General features: G+C 44.8%; 1 protein-coding gene across 1 annotated transcript in view; it reads left to right on the plus strand.

The window, feature by feature from the left end:
• Positions 1-22,100, plus strand: part of LOC311118831 (TANK-binding kinase 1-binding protein 1-like) — a gene marked incomplete at both ends in the record, with an annotated part of 52,782 nt that extends 30,682 nt beyond the window's left edge. Inside the window, 5 exons of the mRNA XM_084193609.1 lie at positions 4,897-5,099; positions 5,288-5,349; positions 18,707-18,822; positions 20,806-21,632; positions 21,972-22,100. Of these exons, the coding sequence (XP_084049735.1) occupies positions 4,897-5,099; positions 5,288-5,349; positions 18,707-18,822; positions 20,806-21,632; positions 21,972-22,100 (1,337 nt within the window). The remainder of the gene's footprint in view (positions 1-4,896; positions 5,100-5,287; positions 5,350-18,706; positions 18,823-20,805; positions 21,633-21,971) is intronic.
• Positions 22,101-22,384: the final 284 nt, after the last annotated feature.

Consider the following 22,384-nt stretch of genomic DNA (forward strand, 5'->3'; position numbering starts at 1 on the left):
CGGTCTGGCCCGTTCCAGATCCCGAGGTAGAGCCAGTGGTGTGTGTCCCCAGTACGGTCCGGCCTGTTCCGGCCCCTCGCACCAAGTGTACGGTGCGCGTCGCCAGCCCGGTCCGGCCTGTCCCTGCTCCTCGCACCAAGCCTACGGTATGCGTCGCCAGCCCGGTCCGGCCTGTTCCTGCTCCACGCACCAAGCCTACGGTGTGCGTCGCCAGTCCAGTCCGGCCTGTCCCTGCTCCACGCACCAAGCCTACGGTGTGCGTCGCCAGCCCAGTCCGGCCTGTCCCTGCTCCACGCACCAAGCCTATGGTGTGCGTCGCCAGCCCAGTCCGGCCTGTCCCTGCTCCTCGCACCAAGCCTACGGTATGCGTCGCCAGCCCGGTCCGGCCTGTTCCTGCTCCACGCACCAAGCCTACGGTGTGCGTCGCCAGTCCAGTCCGGCCTGTCCCTGCTCCACGCACCAAGCCTACGGTGTGCGTCGCCAGCCCAGTCCGGCCTGTCCCTGCTCCACGCACCAAGCCTATGGTGTGCGTCGCCAGCCCAGTCCGGCCTGTTCCTGCTCCACGCACCAAGTCTACGGTGCGCGTCGCCAGCCCGGCCCGGCCTGTTCCTGCCACTCGCACCAAGTCTACGGTGCGCGTCGCCAGCCCGGCCCGGCCTGTTCCTGCCACTCGCATCAAGCCTATGGTGCGCGTCGCCAGCCCGGCTCGGCCTGTTCCTGCCACTCGCACCAAGCCAGGGGTGCGCGTCGCCAGCCCGGCCCGGCCTGTTCCTGCTACTCGCACCAAGCCAGGGGTGCGAGTCGTCAGCCTGGTCCAGCCCGTTCCTGCCACTCGCACCAAGCCAGGGGTGCGAGTCGTCAGCCCGGTCCGGTCCATTCCTGCTCCACGCACCAAGCCAGGGGTGCGTATCGTCAGCCCGGCTCGGCCCGTTCCTCCTCCACGCACCAAGCCAGGGGTGCGCATCGTCAGCCCGGCTCGGCCCGTTCCTCCTCCACGCACCAAGCCAGGGATGCGCATCGTCAGCCCGGTCCGGTCCATTCCTGCTCCACGCACCAAGCCAGGGGTGTGTATCGTCAGCCCGGTCCGGTCCGTTCCTGCTCCACGCACCAAGCCAGGGGTGCGTGTCGTCAGTCCGGCTCCGGCCAGCGGGGCCAGACCGGACCAGGGGTACTTTGGGGGGTTGGAGAGGGAGTGGGGATCAGGCCCGGAGCCGGATCCGCCGCCAAGGCGGAGTGCCCACCCGGTCCCTCCCCTGTGGTATTTAGTTGGCGCGGTCGGAGTCCGCGCCTTTAGGGGGGGGGTACTGTCACGCCCTGGCTCTGGGGACACTGTTATGTTGAGCCAGGGTGTGTAGATCTATGTACTCTATTTCTATGTTGGCCTGAGTGACTCCCAATCAGAGGCAACGAGTGTCAGCTGTTTGCTGGTTGTCTCTGATTGGGAGCCATATTTAAACTGTCGGTTTTTCCTTTGTTTTTGTGGGTTCTTGTTCGTGTTGGTTTGTGTTGTAACCATAGACGTCACGTTTTTCGTTTGTTGTTTTGATCGTGTGATCATTGAATAAATATAATATGTTCACCTTCAACGCTGCGCATTGGTCCTCCTCATTAGACGATCGTGACACCCAGAGTCTGCAACACCACTAAGCAAGGGGCACCACCAAGTAAGGGGCACCCTGAAAACCAAGGAGCTCTCCAAACAGGTCAGGGACAACGTTGTGGAGAAGTACAGATCAGGGTTGGGTTATAAAAAAATATCTGAAACTTTGAACATCCCACAGAGCACCATTAAATCCATTAATAAAAAATTGAAAGAATATGGCACCACAACAAACCTGTCAAGAGAGGGCCGCCCACCAAAACTCACGGACCAGGCAAGGAGGGCATTAATCAGAGAGGCAACAAAGAGACCAAAGATAACCCTGAAGGAGCTGCAAAGCTCCAGAGCGGAGATTGGAGTATCTGTCCATAGGACCACTTTAAGCCGTACACTCCACACGCTATGTCTGGCGCAAACCCAACACCTCTCATCACCCCGAGAACACCATCCCCACAGTGAAGCATGGTGGTGGCAGCATCATGCTGTGGGGATGTTTTTCATCAGCAGGGACTGGGAAACTGGTCAGAATTGAAGGAATGATGGATGGCACTAAATACAGGGAAATTCTTGAGGGAAACCTGTTTCAGTCTTCCAGAGATTTGAGACAGGGACAGAGGTTCACCTTCCAGCAGGACAATGACCCTAAGCATACTGCTAAAGCAACAATCGAGTGGTTTAAGGGGAAACATTTAAATTTATTGGAATGGCCTAGTAAAAGCCCAGACCTTAATCCAATTGAGAATATATGGTATGACTTAAAGATTGCTGTACACCAGCGGAACCCATCCAACTTGATGGAGCTGGAGCAGTTTTGCCTTGAAGAATGGGCAAAAATCCCAGTGGCTAGATGTGCCAAGCTTATAGAGACATACCCCAAGAGACTTGCAGCTGTAATTGCTGCAAAAGGTGGCTCTACAAAGTATTGACTTTGGGGGGGTGAATAGTTATGCACGCTCAAGTTTTCAGTTTTTTTGTCTTATTTCTTGTTTGTTTCACAAGCAAAAATTGTTTTGCATCTTCAAAGTGGTAGGCATGTTGTGTAAATCAAATGATACAAACCCCCCCAAAATCCATTTTAATTCCAGGTTGTAAGGCAACAAATTAGGAAAAATGCCAAGGGGGGTGAATAATTTCGCAAGCCACTGTAAATGCCTGAACTATTTTAATTTGAGAATCTCTTCTACAATGGGTTAAAGTTATGTATAGTAGCCCCAGGTGTAAAATAGTAAATAATGGCTACTTCTCAGAAAGTATTAAACTGTCAAGAGGAGTAAAACGGGGTTGTCCACTTTCGGCATATCTATTTATTATGGCCATCGAAATATTAGCTATTAATATCAGATCCAACAATAATATAAAGGGGCTAGAAATCAAAACAAAGGTGTCATTGTATGTTGACGACTCATGTTTTCTTTTAAATCTGCAATTTGGATCCCTGCACAGCTTCATAGAGGATCTAGATACAGTGCATTCGGAAAATATTCATAACCCTTTACTTTTTCCACATTTTTTACGTTACAGCCTTATTCTAAAATTGATTAAATTGTCTTTTTCCCTCATCAATCTACACACAATACCCCATAATGACAAAGCAAAACCAGTTTTTTTGAAATTGTTGCAAATGTATTACACATTTTTAACTGAAATATTATAGTTTCAACAACAAAAAAATCTGACTGAGAAAAATCGATTTGAATGGTCATCTTTCACACCCACTTAAGCCTTAGCACCACCCATCTCTTTAAGGATTCACAGTGTAGTAAACAACCAAAGATTTCAAGACTAAAAGTGGTGAAAGTAGTAGCAAAATGTAGTAGTACAAATACAATGTATCTAGTCCTTGGCCTATATCCTAATCTGACTTTGGTGCAGGTCATGTTGTTCTTCACAGTACCGTCTCTGGTAAACACACACTACATCAAATAAAATCTAAGTTTATTTGTCACATGCACAGGATACAGATGGTGTAAGCAGTACAGTGAAATGTAAATGGTACATTGAAATGGTTACTTGCATAGTGGAGTCTTTTGTTTAGACATGTAGCTAGCTAGCTAAGCAATGAACCATAATCCCAACTCTAATGCCGCATTCAAAACATCTGGGAACTCTGGAGAGAAAAAAAACTCTGACCGAGAAAAAATCGATTTGAACGGTCATCCAACTCGGAATTCCAACTCGGGAACTCAGGCCTCTTTCTAGAGCTACTACACAGATCATACATGTAACATTAGCTAGTGAGCCAGCCAGCTAACGTTAGCTAGCTAACAGTATGCTTTAACTTGCAATGAAAATGACTTTCTGACAGTATTAGAAACTTATAATATCTGAAAATGTAGCTAGACTCTTAACCGTATACATGGATGAACGCTTCTCCCTCTCTGTCATGGATGCCATGGTTGCCCTTAGTTTGAAGATGTAATCCGGAGACAGGTGTTTTATAAAACAGCCTAATTTCTGTGTTCTCTTTTTGGAACTCTCACCGCATATGGCAATCACCTCTCTTCTTCCACTGATTTCAAAACTCTGTCAACTTTTTCTGTGACAACGACACCATTTCTTCCCCACCATTGTCATCAGAAGACTCTACAATGTCTGATTCAATGAAAATGTTTTAACCTAAATCAGGGATTTCCTCATTGTCTGATTCATTTTCAGTCAGAGAGAGGCAACATGGCACGATCATCCTCCAGAAAGTAGTCCATCACAACGTTTTCCCACTGAGCTTTGTCGATAGTGCTATTAACTTCAGGGCAGCAATGTTGAGAGCAGTAGCAAAACTAGGCTCGTATTAAACAATTGTATTCGTATTTACAGATGGCATATTTTTTATTAAGGCACATGAAAGTTCACATGTTCCAGAAGGCATTTGTGCCTATGTGTTGTGTGAGGAGGCTGGCTGGCTGGGTGAGATGAGATAAAATAAAGACGACTCCTGCTGAACAATACATACTGGCTCAAGGACGGAGTTGGTATGAGCTGGGCTCCATGGCTGCGCCCACGCACGCTCCACCACCGAAGTGGAAAATGAAGATACGTGGAGCTCTTATCTCGCCTTCAGTCCACTTCTCTATCCCTTATTATCCCTTCACATCAAAGTACAATGATGGATGGTATAAACACAGGGATAATTAAGTCCCTCTAGATTGATGCTGTGTGTGTGTGTGTGTGTGTGTGTGTGTGTGTGTGTGTGTGTGTGTGTGTGTGTGTGTGTGTGTGTGTGTGTGTGTGTGTGTGTGTGTGTGTGGCTGTGTGTGTGTGTGTGTGTGTGTGTGCGCGTGTGTGTTCCCCCTCCCCAGTGCTGGACTGTCCTGCGCTGACCCTGCAGAGCTCTCGTAGTCTAGACACTCTGTCAGACCTGAAGCTGCAGCGTCTGGAGGCGGAGCTAGAGGGGGCACGGCATGAGGTCCAGCGGGCGTGTCAGAGGGAAGAGGAAATTAAGGCCAAGTGTGAGAGACTGCAGGAGGAGCTGAGACAGATCCAGAACAACCACATAGGGAGGGTCAGTGAACAACACACACACACCTAACACACTGGTATGTATAACAAACTGATATATTCTCCCACTATTCTCTAAAGCATAGTCAGTTCTGTCTAACTCTTGTTCTCGCCTGGCTCTTGCTGTCACATTTTGTCCAATCCTCTTCGAGCACCTGCATGCTAATGTAATTTCACGCTCTACTTCGGCAGGAAATGACTTCGCCGTGTGAGCAGTGTGATGTGGAGTGGATAAAGAAGGTGGGAGATGAGCAGTAAGTGACGACAACAACCATTTACTGTGTGACACCATAAGTCCTGCAACCATTTAGCTGCCAGAGAGAGGGAGAGGTAGGGCGGGACGGACGGAGAGAAAGCGAGAAGGACTATGAGAGAAAGAGTTTGTCTGAGAGAGAGAGACAGAGAGAGAGAGAAAGAGAGAGGCAGAGAGAGAGAGAGAGAGAGAGACCGAGACAAGAGAGACACAGAGAGAGAGAAAGAAAGAAAGAAAGAGGCAGAGAGAGTAAGAGAGAGAGAGAGAGAGAGAGAGACGGAGGGAGGGAGAGAATAGTAGCAGACAATAATGTTTCACTAGGATCTGTACCTGACTCATATCTGAAGGTCTAGACCAGGGATGGGCAACTTTGATGGGGACAGGGGCCACAAAAACTCATTTTACATTTACATTTTAGTCATTTAGCAGACGCTCTTATCCAGAGCGACTTATAGTTAGTGAATGCATACATTATTTTTTTATTGGCCCCCTGTGGGAATCGAACCCACAACCCTGATGTTGCAAACGCCATGCTCTACCAACTGAGCTACATAACTCGTCATGAGGGCCGCAGTGGCTCATGGGTCTGTGTACCCACCAGTGGCGGTCGGTGCTGTTTAAGATGAGGGAAGACGCTAATTATTTAATGAGCATGGCCTTATTTCTATTACAGCATATTGGATGACTGTCATTCATATTCCATTCACCCAGTTCAACGTAACATCGATAGGTTTAGGCTACTACATGATACTCAACATTTCCCTATACTCATCATGAGGTTGCTACAACTTAGCCTATGAATGAAAGTTTATAACGTAGGTGCACACAGGTTCGAGAGAAAGATTTGAGGTGACAGACAGTGAGTGACACATGGACAGACAGTGACACATTCAATACTGCCTTGCCTTGCAGACTCTTGCCTGCATCTAGCTGATCTAGGGTGTAATCATTAGTCCAGCAGTTGCAAACGAGAGTTTCTATTGGACAAATTCAGCTATGTTTATCCCCGTTTCATTCCGTTTTCTTCCGTTTAAGAAACGTTTTTCAACAGAATCGGCGGAATGAATACACCCCTGATCACACGCAAACAGTTCATTTTCATAGCCACATACAAACAGCTCGTTGTATTTCTTCTCGCATCTACGTGCTCTCCTCCTCTCACCTTTTGCCTTTGCTTCTGGACTTCAATGCACAACACATCAGCTGTCTGTGAGCAGGCGAAAAAAGTTTCCAAGCCAAATCTTCATATCATAACCGCTACACACAGCCTACATCGTTGTCACCCTATTAGCTAAAGTAACGTCATAGTCAACATAGCTAATAGAAATAACGTGTTAGTAAACCCGTTACCATCATGCAGTACAGTCAGTAAGCAGTTCAGCAGTTACACCGGCGAGCCCCGGTGGCAATAAATGACACTGAACAAAAATATAAACGCAACATGAAACAATTTTTTACCGAGTTACAGTTCATATAAGGAAATCAGTCAATTTAAATTAATTCATTAAACCCTAATCTATGGATTTCACATGATTGGAATACAGATATGCATCTGTTAGTCACAGATACCTTTACAAAAAAGGGAGTGTAGTGTCTAAACAGTTTATGACTTTGTTGATGTTTGCAAATGGTGTGTTAGAGGAAGTCTGTTAGGTGGCCTCCTGGGATTGGTTTATGGGAAAACACCCATATTATGTTACATAGGGCATAGGATATAAATACCATGATTAAAACAAAGGACGGGTAGTAACAACATATTAGATTGGGTCGGTTGTTCTCCAGATGCCTGCAGAAGTCTGTAAATTGACGCTGAAATCTTTTGATATAATAAACCTTTATAATCAAAGTACAGTGTCAGCGGATTCCTTGTTCTCACAGCATAATTAGCATCGTTATTTAGTTACTACAGTAGGGACATGGATCAGAAAACCAGTCAGCATCTGATGTGACCACCATTTGCCTCATGCATCATGACACATCTCCTTTGCATAGAGTTGATCAGGCTGTTGATTGTGGCCTGTGGAATGTTGTCCCACTCCTCTTCCATGGCTGTGCAAAGTTGCTGGACATTGGCAGTAACTGGAACACGCTGTCGAACACGTCGATCAAAGCATCCCAAACATGCTCAATGGGTGACATGTCTGGTGAGGGATGGGCAGGCCATGGAAGAACTGGGACATTTTCAGCTTTATGAATTGTGTACAGATCTTGCAATATGGGGCCGTACATTAACATACTGAAACATGAGGTGATGGAGGTGGATGAATGGCACGACAATGGGTCTCAGAATCTCGTCACGGTATCTCTGTGCATTCAAATTGCCATGGATAAAATGCAATTGTGCTCGTTGTCCGTAGCTTATGCCTGCCCATACCATAACCACACCGCAACCATTGGGCACTGTTCACAACGGTAACATCAGCAAACCACTCGCCCACACGACACCTGCCATCTGCCCGGTACAGTTGAAAACGGGATTTATCCGTGAAGAGCACACTTCTCCAGCGTGCCAGTGGCCATCGAAGGTGAGCATTTGAAGCACTGAAGTCGGTTACGACGCCGAACTGCAGTCAGGTCAAGACCCTGGTGAGGACGACGAGCAAGCAGATGCGTTTCCATGAGACGGTTTCTGACAGTTTGTGCAGAAATTATTTGGTTGTGCAAACCCACAGTTTCATCAGCTGTCCAGGTGGCTGGTCTTGGACGATCCTGCAGGTGAAGAAGCCGGATGTGGAGGTCCTGGCTGGCGTGGTTACGCGTGGTCTGCGGTTGTGATGCCGGTTGGACGTACTGCCAAACACATTTTGACATGGGGCGGAGAGAACATTTTGCAATTTTATAACTAATTTCCTGCAATTCTACACATTTTGCCAAATGTTTGCAGTTTTTAATATGATCAATGGCCCCTTAATTTGAAGGGGTGTCCACATACGTTTGTATATATAGTGTAGCTGGCCACTAGACTAATTTACCAATAAATAAATAAATGCTGACATGGGCTAATTAAGTGACTGCTGATGCACAACCAAATTTCGAAATTGCACCTTGTATATTCTATTATTCTAACTCTCAACAGTAAGTTGAGACCACGACTTAGTTCCCCTCCCAAAAAATTATAATATTTTATTGATTTATTATAATGCTTTAAATTGGTCTGCTGGCCGCTAGTTGCCCATCCCTGGTCTAGACTTTAGAGTGTCTAAAGGACAACCTCTAGGGAACTCATTAGAATCTAAATTTTCCCAGGCCCATCTTAAAGTTGAACTCTGCCTAGAATAGTGGCCTTTCCATCGCATTTGCATTCATTGATATTACTAGTACATTAGTGTCCATACACCTTGCACTGGATAATTATGTGGACACAGACTTGTGATGTGGAGCTTAGTTGTGTCTTGTGTGGTAATATATTAGACAACAGTAGAGGGCAGTGAGAGCACAGTTTCCTGACATCAGTTCTTCATGTTGTTTCTCAGGGGAACCAACACTGACACCTCTGTGTGGTCTATGCACCCCTCTACCCCATTCAGTCTCCCCATCCTCCTACACACATCAGTCACACCACATACAGCTCTCCCACTAGCTATTGCAAAACCAATATGTGAAACGTGAATACTATTTCGATAAGAAAGTGGAAGTAAATTGTACGTAAAGGTGGTGAGGTTGAGTGGGGTAGAGGCCTGGGAGGGGAAGCTTAATACTTTTCCAGACCTCAGTCACATCTTGGTTTCACTGCCTTACTCACCCACCTACCCGTTGACTGGTATTTTCTTTCTGAATGAGAGCTGACTTCTTGTAAGTGCTCTTGTTTAATGTAAATGGCTCTTAGATTCATGTGAAACTGATCGTGTGTTGCATGTTCTGGAGAGCATGAAACACATAGTTTGGCCCTCACAGACAATTATAATGTTTGGCTTCAAATTTGGTAATTTCCCAGCAGAAAAATACAGAAATTATTACATGTGTTAATTGAATTGTGCAGACTGTTTTGGAATTAACCTGAGTTGTAATTGCTTTGTTCAGTTCCATAGTATGGAGATCACATTTTCAATCTCAAACAAGTTCAGAAAGTGAAAGGACACAGAGTAAGGAACGTTAAAGAATATACCTCTTATGTTATAAATGTGTTATTACTGTACAGCAGTGTGTAGGCTGTGGACATGAGAGTCGAAAGCCGGCACTCATTTAGTGCTTGTTTCATCAGAGACCTAAGTGGCCTATAGGGCCTCATGACCACTGCCTCTATGACACAGGAGGTTGGTGGCACCTTCATTTGGGAGGGCTGGCTCGTGGTAATGGCTGGAGCGGAATCAGTGGAATGGTATCAAATACATCAAACACATGAAAACCATTCTATTTGCTCCGTTCCATTTGCTCCGTTCCATTTGCTCCGTTATTATTATGAGCCGTACTCCCCTCAGCAGCCTCCACTGCTCTGTGACTTTATGTACCGGTGTTTGGCATTTGTCATCCAGCACCTTTTATTAAATGTCACTAACCAATGGAACTTTTACTGAGACATTATATGGTGTATCAATATGTTGAGTTATGTTTAGGATCTGCGTTTCTTACAGTTGAGTGACAGCAGACAGGCTGTACTCAATAGTAGCAGGGCAAAATAGATGCTAGAGCATGCAAACAAAAAGCTGTGTAGTAGTTACAGAAACAGCAAGCCTACAGTCCATACTCTCTAATGTGTATTCAGAGGTCAGCTCCAGCTCATACGGCCCACACACCAACATATAGATTGGCTGTCATGAATCTCCTCTCGCTATATACACACTCATCATCTCTCCTCCCACACACTCACACGCACACGCACACGCACACACACACACACATATGCACACATACAGTGCATTCGGAAACTATTCCGACCCCTTTACTTTTTCCACATTTCGTTGTGTTACAGTCTTATTCTAAAATTGATTAAATTGTTTATTTGTCCCTAATCAATCTACATACAATACCCCATAATGACAAAGCAAAAAAAAGTATTCAGACCCTTTACTCAGTACTTTGTTGAAGCACCTTTGGCAGCGATTACAGCCTTGCGTCTTCTTGGGTATGATGCTGCAAGCTTGGCACACCTATATTTGGGGAGTTTCTCCCATTCTTCTCTGCAGATCCTCTCAAGCTCTTTCAGGTTGGATGGGGAGCGTCAATGCACAGCTATTTTCAGGTCTCTCCAGAGATGTTCGATCGGGTTCAAGTCCAGGCTCTGGCTGGGCCACTCAAGGACATTCAGAGACTTGTCCTGAAGCCACTCCTGCGTTGTCTTGGCTGTGTGCTTAGGGTCGTTGTCCTGTTGGAAGGTGAACCTTCGCCCCAGTCTGAGGTCCTGAGCGCTCTGGAGCAGGTTTTCATCAAGGATCTCTCTGTACTTTGCTCTGTTCATCTTTCCCTCGATCCTGACTAGTCTCCCAGTCCCTGCCGCTGAAAAATATCCCCACAGCATGATGCTGCCAACACCATGCTTCACTGTAGGGACGGTGCCAGGTTTCGTCCAGACGTGACGCTTGGTATTCAGGCCAAAGAGTTCAATCTTGGTTTCATCAGACCAGATAATCTTGTTTCCTTTAGGTGCCTTTTGGCAAACTCCAAGTGGGCTGTCATGGGGCTTTTACTGAGGAGTGGCTTCCGTCTAGATTGATGAGGGAATATTTTTATTTAATCCATTTTAGAATAAGGCTGTAACGTAACTAAATGTGGAAAAAGTCAAGGGGTCTGAATACTTTCCGAATGCACACACACAACTCCAAATAGCTTTTCCAAAACAAAGAGGGGTGCAGTGCATCGAAGTCTTGGCAGTGTTTATGATCACACATAAGAGATCACACGTGAGTGAAATGTGTTGCAGTCCAAGCCGTGCTTTTCAAAGATTGTCAAAAGGCGCAAGGCGAAGTTGAGAGTTGTGTGAGCCGAAGTGTGAAAAGGAAGAGTCGCGGATGTCAAAACAGTCAATAAATACAGGTCAGTGCATAGAAACGACAAGAGACTAGAGACTGTAACCGAGGTGTAGGCATTCACTCAGACATCCCCCTTGGACTGTAAAGATGGATAGGAGATTTCAACTCTCAAATAGAATACAGGTACTTCCATATACTTGACCGCGTTGGATAGAGGCAGTTAGGAAGGAGGGAATAAGCGCGTCCGCTGTCATCAATGGCTTCCACGGTTCCTGTAAGTTATGTATGATCTATTCTATTTTCAGGTTGTTGTGAAGGTGTTGGTGGAGTGTTATAATGAAGGGGCTTCAATAGCCCACTCAATAGCCCACTCTGTCGGTCTGAGTCATACAGAAACGGAGTAGGAGGACTTGGTAGGCCTTTCTGAAGGACTAACTAAGTGGTGGAATGTATGAATGCACTGTCTGTGGTCGAAATTATTTGGTTGAATGCTCAATTTTCCTAAAATAGAGGTTCTATCGAGATCCTAAAATTGAAATTTGATGAAATATTTCTTAGATAAACAGATCTAGCTGTAATTCATTTCTGGTGTCAACACCATTCTCCTGGCTGAAAGATATTGTGATGACAGTTATGTGTTCAAGAGAGCACTATCGCTGAGGGACATGGAAAAGATTCAACAATAATGACTCATGATGGCTGTCATTTCCTTTATCATTTATCAAAAACCTACAGGGAAAATGGGGTATGTTTTCTACTGCTTCCCTCTCCTACACACAAACACCGTAACACATTAAGACTCAATTAAGTTATTCAGTGGGTTGTGCAGAGTACTCATCATTTTCCTATGACAAGGTGAGACTTCTCGTGTTGGCTCTATAATTGGCATGACCATATAGAGTAATTGAGATATTTCCAGATTCGCCGTTGTGCAGTTGAAGTCTATGGGAAGTTGTTGTTTGTTCACCGACATCTTTGTCTTTATCTGCCGCTATCACTATGTAGAATTAGCTCAGATTCAAGTAACACAGAAGGTTTTATTGATATTGGTTTGAGAGCTCAGATAAGCTTTAACAGATCTGTCTGGATACAGACTGGCTCCTATCTACCACAGCATATCTACCTACAGTGGGTATCATAAGTATTAGCTTTTGTTGTGTTACAAAGTGGGATTGAGATATATTGAATTGTATTTTTTTTGTCATTGATCTACACAAAATACTCCATAATGTCAAAGTGAAAAGAAAATTATATATAATTTTTATTAATTTGATAAAAATATAACAAAAATATAGTTGTTGCATAAGTATTCATCACCTTTGTTTAAGCAAGCCTAAATGAGTTCAGGAGTAAAATTTAGCTTTACAAATCACACAATAAGTTACATGGACTCACTCAGTTTGAAATAATAGGGGTTGACATTATTTTTGAATGACTAATGCTTCCTCTGTCCCCCATACATACAACATCGGTAAAGTCCCTCAGTCAAATATTGAATTTCAAGCACAGATTCAACTACAAAGACCAGGGAGCTTTAAAAAAAAAGCCTCATAAAGAAAGCCAGTGATTGGTAGATGGGTAACAATAACAAATCAGACATTGAATATCTCTTTAAGCTTGGCCAAGTTAATAATTATGCTGTGGATGATGTATTAAACCACCCAGACACATCAAAAGATACAGTTGTCCTTCTGAACTGAGCTGCAGGACAGGAAGGAAACTACTCAGGGATGTTACCATGAGGCCATTGGTGATTTTAAAACAGCTACCGAGTTCAATAGCTTTGATCAGAGAAAACTGAGGATGGATCAACAACATTGTAGTGACTATAATTACCTAAATGACAGAGTGAAAAGATTTTTAAAATGCAGAATATTCCCAAAACATGCATCCTGTATAGGCACTAAAGTAATACTGCAAAAAAAAACAAGGCAAAGGAATACACGTTTTGGCTTTAATCTAAAGCCTTATGTTTGGGGCAAATCCAACAACACATCACTGAGTAACTGCCTCCTTATTTTCAAGCATGGTTGTGGCTGCATCATGGTATGGGTATGTTTGACATCGGCAAAGACTGGGGAGTTTTTCAGGATAAAAAGAAACGGGATAGAGCTAAGCACAGGCAAAATCCTAGAGGAAAACCTGCTTGTCTGCTTTAGACCAGACACTGGGAGAGGAATTCACCTTTCAGCAGGACAATAACCTACAACATAAGGCCAAATCTATACTGGAGTTGCTTACCAAGAAGACAGTGAATGTTCCTGAGTGGCCTAAATCTGCTTGGAAATCTATGGCAAGACTTGAAAATTGCTGTCTAGCCATGATCCCCAACACCTTGACAGAGCTTGAAGAATTTTGAAAAGAATAATGGGCAAATATTGCACAATCCAGGTGTGCAAAACTCTAATAGATTTACCCAAGAAGGTGTTTCTAATATGTGTTGACTTAGCAGGGTGAGTACTTATCTAATCAAAGTATATTAGTGTTTTATTTTTCATTAATCAAAACAAAAATGTACATCTTTCTTCCACTTTGACATTAGAGTATTTTGTGTAGATCGTTGACAAAAAATGATAATTTAATCCCACTTTGTAACATAATAAAATGTGAGGAAATCCAAGGGGGTGAATACGTATGATAGGCACTGCATCTCTTCTAATTCCTCCCCAGTTCCCTCTTTTCATAACACCAAATGTTTTGAAAGCAAGGTGTTGTTGACAGCAATCTGTGGTTGTGCTTACACAAATGTCAGAAGTCAACTAATGTTATAACATTACATAAAGTTTGTGGCAATATTTATGCTAGAAATGATGATACAGTACATGGTTCATACAGTATAGTTCATGACCTTTGTCGTTTGGCTAAATCATTGCTTCTCTTCTGGATAAAGAGCAAAGAAAGATGTTCTACAGGTCCAGTCCACACAAACCTATTCTTTGTCATCTTGTATTTCTGAAAAGGAGATGAAAGATGCACTCAATTTTTCACTGCAGTCTGATTTATCACACTGCTTTATTTAACTATTGTCTTTAATAAAATGATACTAAAACGCTGCTGAAGTTAAACAATCAAATAAATCACACAGCAAAGACCAATAGGCTGCGTTTACACAGGCAATGCAATTAGGATGTTTTTTCCACTAATTGGTATTTTGACCGATCACATCAGATCTTTTCACATCAGCTCATTACCAGAGCTGATCTGATTGGTCAAAAGACCCATTAATGATAAATAAAACATACAGAATTGGGCTGTCCCTGTGAACACAGCCTTAGAATGTGAGACTTTAATTTCTTTCTCCAAGCTTCACATTTTCCATTACTAGCACCTTACTCAATAGTGCGTGTTCTTTACCAGTAATTGTATCTTTATCTACCACCATCATCAATGTGTGGAATGATAGTGTTCAAGTTCAAATAAATAAGAAGAGGCTTGTGGGGAAATTGGTTTGTGAGTTCAGATAGGCTATGTTTTTATCAGATCTTAGTCTGGATTGCGCATACACACTGCTGGCATCTATCTGCCACAACCACCTCTTTTTCTCTCTTTCTATGTTTTCGATTTCCACCGGTGTTGCCTTGTAACAGAGCTGTTTGAAATAGCTGCCTCGTTGCCATGGTAAAGCAAATGCCTGGGTGTAATATTTAGGCAGCTGGAAATAGAGCTGCTCTGTCAATATATACCCTGCGAGAGTTACTGTACGTCTGACTGCTATACAATAGTGTGATTAATGTGTGATTTGTATGATTGGTATTCTAAAAATACTCTTTATGTTACGCAATGATATCAACAATTTAATTGGTATTCCGTCAATCTGGAGATGAGGAAGAAATGCATTTAGGAACTAATTAGATAGACGAACTAAACTAGAATGCATTAAGTCAGGTAACCTCACACATTAGTGTGTACACATTTGAAGCAATGTAGTAGCATGATTTCAAAGCAGCACTGGACCTGTTCTTTCTGGGGTCCACACAAAACATAATATATGACATAATACAGAACATTAATAGACAAGAACAGCTCAAGGACCGAACTACATAAATGTAAAATAAGAATACACGCATACATACATATCAGTACATATACAGTACACAGCATATACCAAACATTAGGAACACCTTCTTAATATTGAGTTGCATTCCCCCCTTTTGCCCTCAGAACAGCCTCAATTCATCGGGGCATGGACTCTATAAGGTGTCGAACGCGTTCCACAGGGATGCTGGCCCATGTTGACTTCAATGCTCCCCACAGTTGTGTCAAGTTGGCTAGATGTCCATTGGGTGGTGGACCATTCTTGATACACATGGGAAACTGTTGAGCGTGAGAAACCCAGCAGCGTTACAGTTCTTGACACAAACTGCTGCCTCTGGCACCTACTACCATACCCCATTCAAAGGCACTTAAATTTGTCTTGCCCATTCACCCTCTGAATGGCACACATACACAATCCATGTCTCAATTGTCTCAAGACTTAAAAATTATTATTTAACCGGTCTCCTCCCCTTCTTAATGTTTTGTATACTCAGTGTACATACAGTAGGTCTGCAAGTTATCTAGGTCAAAAACGGGAGAGGCATTGTGCTTTGAGGTGCTGTTTTATTGGTTTTTAAAGCAAATGTTGCGGTTTGCTTGAGTGATTTGAGATGGCAGGGAGTTCCATGCGATTATGGCTCTATATAATACTGTGTGTTGCTTTGAATTTGTTTTGGACTCGGGGACTATGAAGAGACCCCTGATAGAATATAGAAAATGTATCGGGGCAGGTCGAGAGCTTCAAGTTCCTCGGTGTCCAAATCACTAAAGACTTAAAATGGTCCAAACACACGCGCACAGTCGTAAGCGCCTCTTCCCCCTCAGGAGGTTGGAAAAGTTTAGCATGGGCCCTCAAATCCTCAAAAAGTTATACAGCTGTACAATTGAGAGCATTTTGACTCACTCCATCGCTGCCTGGTATGGCAATAGCACCGCCCTCGCTCGCATGGCGCTACAGAGGGTGGTGTGGACAGCCCAGTACATCACTGGGGCTGAGCTCCCTGCCATGCAGGACCTCTATATTAGGCAGTGTGGGAGGAAGCCCGTAAAATCGTTAGACTCCAACCACCCAAGCCATAGATTATTCTCTCTGCTTCCGCACGGCACCGATGCATCAAGTCTGGCACCAACAGGCTCTTGAACAGCTTCTATCCCCAAGCAATAAGACTGATAAATAGCTAACTAAATAGCTGCACATCTGACTTAACCTTGTATCTTTATTGTCTCTATGCACACCCACAGGGCCCACCACAATCACACACACACTCACTCCATAATCTACTCACTCACACATACAGTGCATTCGGAAAGTATTCAGACCCCTTGACAAGCTCTGTCAGGTTCGATGGAGAGCGTCGCGTCGCTTCACAGCTATTTTCAGGTCGCTCCAGAGATGTTCGATCGGGTACAAGTCCGGGCTCTGGCTGGGCCACTCAAGGACATTCAGAAGCAACTCCTGCGTTGTCTTGGCTGTGTGCTTAGGGTCGTTGTCCTGTTGGAAGGTGAACCTTCACCCCAGTCTGAGGTCTTGAGTCCTTTGGAGCAGGTTTTCATCAAGGATCTCTCTGTACTTTGCTCCGTTCATCTTTGCCTCGATCCTGACTAGTCTCCCAGTCCCTGCTGCTGAAAAACATCCCCATAGCATGATGCTGCCACCACCATGCTTCACCGTAGAGATTGTGCCAGGTTTCCTCCAGATGTGACGATTGGCATTCAGGCCAAAGAGTTCAATCTTGGTTTCATCAGAACAGAGAATCTTTTTTCTCATGGTCTAAGAGTCTTTATGTGCCTTTTGGCAAACTCCAAGCGGGCTGTCAGGTGCCTTTTACTGAGGAGTGGCTTCCATCTGGCCACTCTACCATAACGGCCTGAATGGTGAAGTGCTGCAGAGATGGTTGTCCTTCTGGAAGGTTCTCCCATCTCCACAGAGGAACTCTGGAGTCTGTCAGAGTGACCATCAGGTTCTTTGTCACCTCCTTGACCAAGGCCCTTTTCCCTCGATTGCTCAGTTTGGCCGGGCGGCCAGCTCTTGGAAGAGTCTTGCTTTGTCCTTATTGGGTGTTGCGTGTAGATTGATGAGGGAAAAAACGAATGTAATCAATTTTAGAATAAGGCTGTAATGTAACAAAATGTGGAAAAGTGAAGGGGTCTGAATACTTTCCGAATGCACTGAATACTTTCCGAATGCACTGTAACATGCACATACATTTATACTGACTCTACACACACGCACACCCACTCACATACAAGCTGCTGCTACTCGTGTTTATCTTATATCCTGTTGGCAAGTCACCTTACCCCTATACATACAGTATCTACCTCCATCACTCCAGTATCCCTGAATGTTTTAAATATGGTATTGGAACGGAGCCTGTATATAGTATGTTTATTTACTTACTTATTGTGTTCTTCATATTTCTTCTTATTTCTCGTGTGTTTTTTTCTAGTATTACATTGTTATTGATTATTGCATTGCTGGGTTTTGAGTTTGCAAGAAAGGCATTTCACTGTACTTGTGTATATGACATTAAAACTTGAAACTTGAATGTCTTGTATCAATCAATCAATCACATTTATTTATACAGCCCTTTTTATATCAGCAGATGTCACAAAGTGATACAGAAACCCAGCCGAAAACCCCAAAGAGCAAGCAATGCAGAATGTAGAAGCACAGTTGCTATGTAAAACTCCCTAGAAAGGCTGGAACCTAGGAAGAAACCTAGAGAGGAACCAGGCTCTGAGGGGTGGCCAGTCCTCTTCTGGCTGTGTCCGGTGAAGATTACAAGAGTCAATGGCCATTAAGGCCAGATCATTCTTCAAGATGTTCAAACGTTCATAGATGACCAGCAGGGTCAAATAATAATCACGGTGGTTATAGAGGGTTCAACAGGTCAGCATCTCAGGAGTAAATGTCAGTCGGCTTTTCATAGCCGAGCATTCAGAGGTTGAGAGAGAGAGAGTCGAAACAGCAGGTCCGGGACAAGGTAGCACATCCAGTGAACAGGTCAGGGTTCCATAGCCGCAGGCAGAAACTGGAACAGCAGCACGACCAGGTGGACTTGGGACGGGGACAGCCAGGAGTCATCAGGCCAGGTAGTCCTGAGGCATGGTCGTAGGGCTCAGGTCCTCCGGAAGGGGAGAGAGAGATGGGAAAATTAGAGGGAGCATACTTAAGATCACACAGGACACCAGATAAGACATGAATTACATCAGATAGGACAGACTGACCCTAGCCCCCCGGCACATAGACTACTGAAGCATATATACTGGAGACTAAGACAGGGGTCTGTCAGAGCTGTATGTTAGTTGATTAAATATACCATTTTAAATTTTCATCACATTCATATTTCTTTAAAAAAGAAGTGATGCAGTCAATCTCTCCAATTGATTGATTGACTCTGTTCTTTCCCCCTCCAGGGTGAATTTGGCGCTAGCCTACACAGAGCTAACTGAGGAGTTGGGACGTCTCCAGGCACTGAGCTCCAAACAGAAAGAGATCTTGAGGAAGGTCTCTCAGGAGCAGCATAGCCCAGGTTAGTAACATCTGTAGAGAATGATATATGGCCCACATTTAACAGGCTAGCCCAGGTTAGCAGCATCTGTAGAGAATGATATATGGCCCACATTTAACAGGCTAGCCCAGGTTAGCAGCATCTGTAGAGAATGATATATGGCCCACATTTAACAGGCTAGCCCAGGTTAGCAGCATCTGTAGAGAATGATATATGGCCCACATTTAACAGGCTAGCCCAGGTTAGCAGCATCTGTAGAGAATGATATATGGCCCACATTTAACAGGCTAGCCCAGGTTAGCAGCATCTGTAGAGAATGATATATGGCCCACATTTAACAGGCTAGCCCAGGTTAGTAACATCTGTAGAGAATGATATATGGCCCACATTTAACAGGCTAGCCCAGGTTAGCAGCATCTGTAGAGAATGATATATGGCCCACATTTAACAGGCTAGCCCAGGTTAGCAGCATCTGTAGAGAATGATATATGGCCCACATTTAACAGGCTAGCCCAGGTTAGCAGCATCCCTATATAAGTTTACATGCTCCCTATCCCTAATGATTGCTCTGATGTCAAGTACACTGAGTGTACAAAACATTAAGAACACTTTCCTAATATTGAGTGACACCCCCCCCCCCCCTTTTGCCCTCAGAACAGCCTCAATTCGTCGGGGCATGGACTCCACTGATTGAAGTGTATTTAACAAGTGACATCAATAAGGGATAATAGCTTTCATCTGGATTCACCTGGTCAGTCTATGTCATGGAAAGAGCAGGTGTTCTTAATGTTTTGTACACTCAGTGTATATTGTTATGCATTTTCTACTGAAATACTGGGGGGGGGGGGGGATGAGTAAGCTTTACATGCACATCTTCAAATAAGCATTGTCATGCTCACCTTACAATACAATACTTGCTTTATTGGTCCATTTGCACAGATATTCTTAATTTCTTGCTGTCACAGTACCTGATACACAACACACACATCACAGGCTGGGAGCAGCACATGGGCTGCTGCAGAGCAACAGCCCTAGAGAAATTAGGGGTAAAGTAAAACGGAGGTAAATAGTATATGGGACATATACTATGGCTTACAGCTCACTCCCTGCAGATTTCCCCCCAGTCAGCTCGGGGATTCAAACCAGCAACCCTCCGGTTACCGGCCTGCCTCTCTAACCACATACTCAGCTCATACTCCGCCCTGTTTCAAGTTTAAAAAAATAGAGGAATGAACTAGACTATATTGGGATATAAGTAGGCCTGCAGCTGTTTCTTTACTCTCCTGGGGTTGCAGAGCTACAAATATAGTATATGTACTAAAATACCGTACTATTAAAAAACAAACAAATATGTCCTCTTCCTCGACTCTCTGTTTTCTCTGTATTTCAAGTCTCTGTGGAGAATTCGAGAGCACAACAACCCCCCTCTTTAAAAAAAAGATTTATTTCACTCAACCACAGAACCATACGTTTCCCCTTTGAGATGCTTCTGATTCATCGATGCACAAGTCTTGTTTTTAGCTAAATGGCTGATAGCTATCTCATGCTTACAGGAAGCACCACATACTGTACTGTAAAATTTGATCTGCGTCTTAGGTAAGCGGAAAATAAATCTATTCAAGGGTGTTCCTTTTTTGCATATTTTGTCGAGTGCGTCGCTTGTTGCGAATTGAGTTGTCTTTTGATCAGACAAACATTTGCACTGCAAATCCAGAGCAACACACAGTAGAGAGAAGTACAGAAATGTTATTCAGGAAAAAGTATGAAAGATTATACACTTTTTCTTCATCATTATCAAAAAGATATTACAGTATGTGTTATTGCTAGAGATGTTACCAGACCAAAACTCCTCCTGACCCTAGTTACTTTTCATATGTAATTATGAGTAACAACAGGCTCTATTTTGGCGAGATGCTATAATTTTGGTCTTCCAGAGACAGCCACAGGTAGTCTTGTCTCGTGTGCTGCTCTCTGACTCCCCCTGTGTCTCTCCTGTCTCCTCAGTCCAACGCCACTCCCACCCCCCATCTCCCATCCCTCACCAACGCCACTCTCCTGTGCCCCAGCGACACTCCCCCATTCCCCAACGCCACTCCCCCATCCCTCCTCAGCACCACTCCCCCATTGCTCAGTGCCGCTCCCCGGTGCTCCAGCCGCAGCGTCTCTCCCCGGACATGCACCGCCGCTCGCCCCTGCTGGACATCAACGACGGGCCTGCCTCCTACTCCTGCCGGCCAGCCAGCCACCACCTGAGGGCCAGCTTCCAGGGCCGACGGAGCTACTCCGAGGTGGCCGATCCCTCGGCCTACCAGCGGCCGCCGCGCTTCAGCCTGGACCCTGTGTCCACCCTGCCCAAGCCTCGGCCCTACAGGGACTCCGGCTACTCAAAGCAGCATCAGCAGCATGAGCATGGAGGCTCCCAGCATGGAGGGTCACCCCACAGAGGAGGCCAGCTGCGAGCTTCCCAGTCTGGGCTAGAGAGGGCAGGCAGCGAGGTGGGCCTCCACGAAAGTTCCCGCCACTCTCGAGAGCTGCCCTTCCCCCTGTCCGAGGTCTCTCCCAGGTCTCACCTGCACTTTGAGCCCCTGCCACCCCCCACGCCCGCCCCCCAGCTTCCGCAGTCCTCTGAAGACGAGGAGGAGTGGACCTGTCCGCACCCCATCAGCCCCCCACGGACACTGGGCGTGCCCAACAATGTGTCAGCTCATGGGGTCATGAGGGGGCTGGCGTCCTGCTCGGCCTTCCCCATCCCTTCCAGACCCAACACTCTGACCTGCCACCCGCCAGGTTACCTGCATGCAGAGCACGCCCAGTCCTGGCCCTCCATCAATGTGAGTCACACGCACACTCTATCCCAAATATACTGTATAATAATATCTTTATTATATCAAAACATTCTCTCAAATTGTAAAATGGGTCAGTTAGGTTGCTATCCCGATCAGTCAAAATCTCTCTCTTTGAAAATAAACTGCCCTTGACTTGCCAATGTCTTCCTGCACTGTGCTATTTCATGAGAAATGCTCTGTGTAACATGACATTTGTTCTGATTCCCCTCTACATATGAGCTTATTTTCTTCATGAAATTACCTAAATGGTCAAACTGTTATCATATAGTTGCCATAGACCCACACTGCTTGTTGACCTGAATGATGTGTGTGTTTTGGTTGCAGCTGTGGATGGAGACAGAAGAGAGTGACATGAGGAGCTGCCCTCTGTGCCAGCTGATCTTTCCCATGGGTTACCCTGACGACGCCCTCATCAAGCACATCGACTCGCACCTGGAGAACAGCAAGATATGATCGCCATGGCAACACTGCACCCTCTTTTTAGTTGCAACAATTTTTACTTACATTGTGGAGAAATTTTAGGTTTGGTTTTGTTTTAAAGCTGGGCGCCTTTTCTTTGACAAGACAAGATGGCTTATTGTGTGTTTAGTAGTCCATGTATGGGACTAGGTTTAGGGAATGGCTTCAATGTTCATGACAGACAATATCCTGAGGGTTTCAGGCAACTTGCAGTCCATTTGTTTTTATATCTTACACTTTACCACTACTACTTGCTGTAAAGCAGCCTGCTTTAGTTG

This window comes from Coregonus lavaretus, assembly GCF_964263955.1.
Source record: "Coregonus lavaretus genome assembly, contig: HAP1_SCAFFOLD_1868, whole genome shotgun sequence".
In the NCBI taxonomy this organism is placed as follows: Eukaryota; Metazoa; Chordata; class Actinopteri; order Salmoniformes; family Salmonidae; genus Coregonus; species Coregonus lavaretus.